This window comes from Bidens hawaiensis, unplaced genomic scaffold, assembly GCF_021521415.1.
Source record: "Bidens hawaiensis isolate Kalapana, Puna unplaced genomic scaffold, B.hawaiensis_p1.1 tig00038061_1, whole genome shotgun sequence".
NCBI lineage: Eukaryota > Viridiplantae > Streptophyta > Magnoliopsida > Asterales > Asteraceae > Bidens > Bidens hawaiensis.
In genome coordinates this window covers 150,959-156,368 of record NW_027496663.1, presented here as the reverse complement: position 1 = coordinate 156,368, position 5,410 = coordinate 150,959, and the positions used below count along the sequence as shown (strand labels likewise).

Here is a 5,410-nt window from a genome sequence, read left to right as displayed (position 1 = left end):
ACCCCATACATCCTCCCTCCGCCGCCGCCGCCCATCTCCTTTCTTGACGAACTAAGACCTCACCATTTTTCAACGATCCACCATCACCGCGTGAAATTCAAGATATTTTCTTTGTGCAAAATTAAATAATATATAAAAAAAGGAACAATATAAATTATTTATTATTAAGATTGGTTAAGTATTAAAACATAAAACTTGTTATGGTTCTTTATTGTTTACATTATATTTAATTTAAGTTTACTTATCATCTTTTCAATTTATTAAATTATATGCATCCGTTCTTACTTTTGTACAAAAAATCCTTAAAGCGAATACTAAGCAGTCTAGCATAGATTTAACACCTTAAAATCAGTCTATTGGTTATATATCAACCAGAAAAATATATTTTATATATCCAAGTAGGAATTATATTTATATGACTCAACACGACTAGAACAACTGAACCGGGCCAAAGAGAATTATATATCAGTTTAACCTGATCGAACGGCCGATCCGAAAACATTTTTTTATATATAATTGAGAACTGACCTAAAAGAATTCCAACCCATGTGAGAATTTTATGAGCCCGCCACAAGGTTTAAGCCATAAAGAATATCATCAACCATCATCCCGTGTCATCAACTCCAGTTTCAAGGGTGTTTTTTTATTAATTTAAATTATTACATGTTTGATTCTTACCTCCATCATTTAGTTTCAGAGACATCATATGATGATAAAATAGTAGGCGAGTAGGTGTCATTTACAAGTTGATCATTCAACTGAACGCGTTTTATCATACCGCATTGTCATGCCTTCGAGCGAGTATTCACAGGCGTTGGTCTTAGGTGAAGGTTTCCCACGAATCAAAAGATGTGTATATCTCGATATACTAAATTTAGCCAAAAGCTCATTTGGAAAATTCGTAAAGTAGTATTTAAATATCATAGAGCGTTTAATATAACATATATTTTTCTTAAACATACGTGAAAAACAAATATTGTGTTTTATATTTAGGGTCCCTTATATTTATTAGGCAATAATATATGAAGCTTCCTTCGGACTACTTGACTTGGTCGTTTCTTCACAACTTCACAAGCAACACAACAGTACAACACCCATCCCCCCCAACTTCTTTCTATAAATACCTCTCAAACATTCTCACTCATCTCCTTTCAAGCTTCTCTTTCTTTTCTAAATAGAGAAAACCTCACATAAACACAAAAATCTTCAGATCATCATCATACAACTTATAGCAATGGAAAACGTACACATCTTTTTAATAATCCAAATCCTTATTATTGAATCAGTTTACTGAAATTTATGTAATTAAAATGTTTTTGCAGCAAAAGATTGTGGTGAAGGTGAGCATGAACAGCGACAAGAAAACCCGTAAAGCTCTTAAGATCGCCGTCAGTATCTCCGGTAAGATTACGTTCTAAGTATTTACCTAATGGTTTTCAATTTTGAATATTAACAAATAAACTAAATGATAATTTTATAAATTTGTCCAACAGGAGTCGAATCAGCGGGTTTTGTGGGATCAGATAAAGAGCAGATAGAGGTGAAGGGTTCGGGTATTGACTCGGTGGAACTCACAACCTTACTAAGAAAGAAGGTTGGATACACGGAGCTAATCAGCGTTGGTCCGGCTGATGCAAAGAAGCCCGAAACGAAGGAATCGAAGCCCACGGAGCCGGTAGTTCAAGTGGATCCTTATCAGTACTTCTACTATAATAACTATGTCGTGCCATACCATTATCCCGTGTATTAGTATTCACATTTCATAAGCTGAAAACAGAGTTGCAGAATAACGAAACAGAGGACCGAAATTTGGTTTCAGTTTCATGTAAATAGTATTTTTAAGTTTATACCGATTTCATCTTTTTGTTTTGTTGTGACACTAGATACTGAACTACTGACATCATGTACCAACAGACTCCCCCTAGCAGTAGCTTCATATCTCTAACTTCAATCACGTGTCGTGTAATCCCAAAACTCGAGTCACCCGTCTTCAAGCATGAACTCCCTGTCTTATACAGACAGAGACAACTCTCTGGTATTTCTTGGCTTCTTCTTTCCAAGCAGGAATATAGAATATCTTTTTCTCGTTCAGCACCTGCAAGTCAGCTTGAGACAAATTCACCAAATGCATTGGATCATACACTCTCAGCAACTCTTGTTCATCTTCATCCTCCATCACCGCTTCAGCTGTTTCACTATCGACATACCACCATTTCAGATTCTTTAAGACATCCTTGGGCATTTGTTTCATCGGCACTTCTTTTAAACACCGGATCGGCTTATACTTCATTACCATCCAAGGTTTGCCATCAGCTCTCATACCTATGTCTTTATCCTCAACAAGCTTCCCTCTCCGCGGCTTTAACAACTCGAACTTTTTCTCTTTTATGCTTTCTTTCCACACGATCTTCCCAATAATCCTAGCCATATTATCATCACTTCTGTTTATCAACCCCAACTTGGCCAAATCCTTCACCTCACACTCAGGCAAGGTATTCAACGATCTCAACAACCTCTTGAAATACTGAACTCCGTCAAAACGTTTGATCACAAACAGCCTCAACTGCTCATCATACAACCAGCATATAATCCCCTTTTTCGATTCAGCATACCCTTTGATGTTGTAACTCTTCTTAAACATAGTAGGAACCGCCGGTTTCTTTGTCTTTACGAACCATTGAGCGTAGCCTTCTTTCCATCTCGGCTGCTCTTCCCATTCAGTCTCATCGCTTCCCATATCATAACCCACGTTTGACTTATCAACTTCTGGAATTTCATGCTCAACATTATCCTCCACAATCTCTCCTTCTTCAATCTCACTATCAATTACAATGTCAGCTCCTATCTTCTCAATATCTTCAACCGGTAACACATCGTCGTCACCTACAATATCATCATCCAACACCTCCTCATCATCCACTACCACCACATCATCACCCCCTGATCCACCAGTTGTACCCCTTGACTCCCCCTGAGATGTGGAAGTCCTAAGACTTTGTTCAGTTCTTGGCAACTCACCACCTGCATCTTTCGATGCATTGGGATCATCGTCTCTATCATTATTCTTCTTCGTCCTCAACTCATCGCCCTTGCAGCTCGTCTCCTCCTGAGATGCTAAGAACTGTTTCAAGGCATCAAAAAGTTTACCGTGCTCAACCAGGAGGGACGACTGAATCTGATTCTCTGCAACAAGGTGCTGAATAGCGTGAGTCAATAAATATAAATATACCAATATTTTCTTATTATATTGTAAGATATATTATATGTAATACATATGTTAAATTTTAGGATCAAAATTTAATTACCTTTTAGGTTATTCACTATGAAGGGGTCCCATACACGTTATAATCACGTAAGAAAACAGGGCTTTGAAGCTTTTCTCCATGATATTCCGATGTAGTGTAAACTCCTTTATTGTCTCATTTTATATACACGCACACATACATAAAATATATGTATGTGTGTATGAGAAAGTGAGAGAGTGAAAAGTAAAGAGGGCCACAAATAAACCCCTTGAGGCTTGAGCGCCGGTCTTCGTGAGCCCCCCTCCCCCCTCTTCCTTGAACGCCAGGCACCCTCAGCGGTGTTCCTCCTTTAGCGCCCCACCGTACATAGCAATGGGTCTTAGTAAACTATAAAGTCAGTGGTTCTTTAATTCACATTAAACAGTAACTGATTTTTCATAAGTTGAATTTGTAATATCTAAACTATGAAGTAGTTTAATAGATTTTACATAATAAATATTGTGTGTATAATTTATTACGCAATAATATGTGAAGCTTCCTTGGTACTGCTTGACTTGGTCGTTTCTTCACAACTTCACTAAATTCTTTCTATAAATACCTCTCAAACATTCTCACTCTTCATTCATCTTCTTCTTACATTAATCCTTTTAAGCTTCTCTTTCTATAGACACAAAACACATCAACACAACATCTTCGATCAGACCATCATACAACTTGTAGCAATGGAGAAGGTACACATCTTTTTACTAATTCAAATCCACTAATCTTATTATTCTTCTTATTAGTGTTATTATTATTATTATTATTGAACCAGTTAACCTCAATTTATATATATGGAATGTTTTTGCAGCAAAAGATTGTGGTGAAGGTGAGCATGAACAGCGACAAGAAAACCCGTAAAGCTCTTAAGATCGCCGTCAGTATCTCCGGTAAGATTACGTTCTAAGTATTTACCTAATGGTTTTCAATTTTGAATATTAACAAAAACACTAAATGATAATTTTATAAATTTTCTAACAGGAGTCGAATCAGCTGGTTTTGTGGGATCAGATAAAGAGCAGATAGAGGTGAAGGGTTCGGGTATTGACTCGGTGGAACTCACAACCTTACTAAGAAAGAAGGTTGGATACACGGAGCTAATCAGCGTTGGTCCGGCTGATGCAAAGAAGCCCGAAACGAAGGAATCGAAGCCCACGGAGCCGGTAGTTCAAGTGGATCCTTATCAGTACTTCTACTATAATAACTATGGCGTGCCATACTATTATCCTGTGTATTAGTATTCACATCTCATAAGTTGAAAACAGAGTTGCAGAATAACGAAACGGAGGAACGAAATTTGGTTTCGGTTTCATACTTTCATGTAAATAGTGGTTTTATATCGATTTCGACTTTATCTGGTCAGTTTTGTTGTCACAAAATCCTATGTTTTGATGGGAGAAAATTTAATAAAAGTAATTCAAGTTTGTTGAAATCCCATGTGTTTGCAACGTACCATTTCTTTTTATAGTAATACTAATTTAACTTCATATGCTTTAAAGAAATTGTTCTAAAGAGGTGTTTGAGTGAGTTTCTTAAAATTGTTTATTTGTTTTTTAAAATGTAAAGACTTTTAGTTAAACAATAATTGATGTGTGTTGAAAAATTTCAAAATGAAGCTTTTCTAAACTGTTTTTGTTTTTCATAAAGTAAATAAACAATTTTCGAAAACTCATCAAAACACCCCTATAATGAAAAAATAGAAAGAAAATTTTAGAACATAATTTATGGCAACGAGTTTAGATTCAAAACTATGGTGAAATTGAAATCAAAGCACTACACAAGAAACTTGATGGGTTCAAATATACAATAGGGAGCGGAAGCTTATCCAAAAGTGGTTTGATTCGGTCACGAAACTCTTCTAATAAATCTTCTCATTCATATATAAACTCTTCTAATATACACCCACTGTTTTGCTTTGCTTTTGTTGATTTTCTATCCCCATAAGGTTTCAGAGCTCTATAAATTTATCAAGAAAATCATAAATTATGATTTAAGAATTTGAGGACTAGTTTATTAGGCTATATGTAGTGGAGGAGCTACAAAATGAGACATTTTGTGTCATGTGGTGCCAAATCACCAAATTGTGGGTTTTTGTTTTTGGGGTGTAATGGTGATATACAGTGGCG

At 36.0% G+C, this 5,410-nt stretch overlaps 1 protein-coding gene across 3 annotated transcripts; it reads left to right on the top strand.

The window, feature by feature from the left end:
- The first annotated feature begins 1,154 nt into the window (after positions 1-1,154).
- LOC143589952 (heavy metal-associated isoprenylated plant protein 16-like) lies at positions 1,155-4,612 on the top strand. Of its 3 annotated transcripts, none has more exons than XM_077070562.1 (3): positions 1,155-1,243; positions 1,323-1,401; positions 1,494-1,830. In XM_077070562.1, exons 1-3 carry the CDS (start codon positions 1,235-1,237, stop codon positions 1,748-1,750), a joined length of 345 nt encoding a protein of 114 aa, XP_076926677.1. In that variant the 5' UTR covers positions 1,155-1,234; the 3' UTR covers positions 1,751-1,830. The 3 variants fall into 3 exon arrangements, with proteins under 3 accessions (XP_076926677.1, XP_076926678.1, XP_076926679.1); XM_077070563.1 differs by lacking the exons at positions 1,323-1,401; positions 1,494-1,830 and adding exons at positions 4,096-4,174; positions 4,266-4,612 and having other exon boundaries at positions 1,157-1,243; XM_077070564.1 differs by lacking the exons at positions 1,155-1,243; positions 1,323-1,401; positions 1,494-1,830 and adding exons at positions 3,927-3,976; positions 4,096-4,174; positions 4,266-4,612.
- Positions 4,613-5,410: the final 798 nt, after the last annotated feature.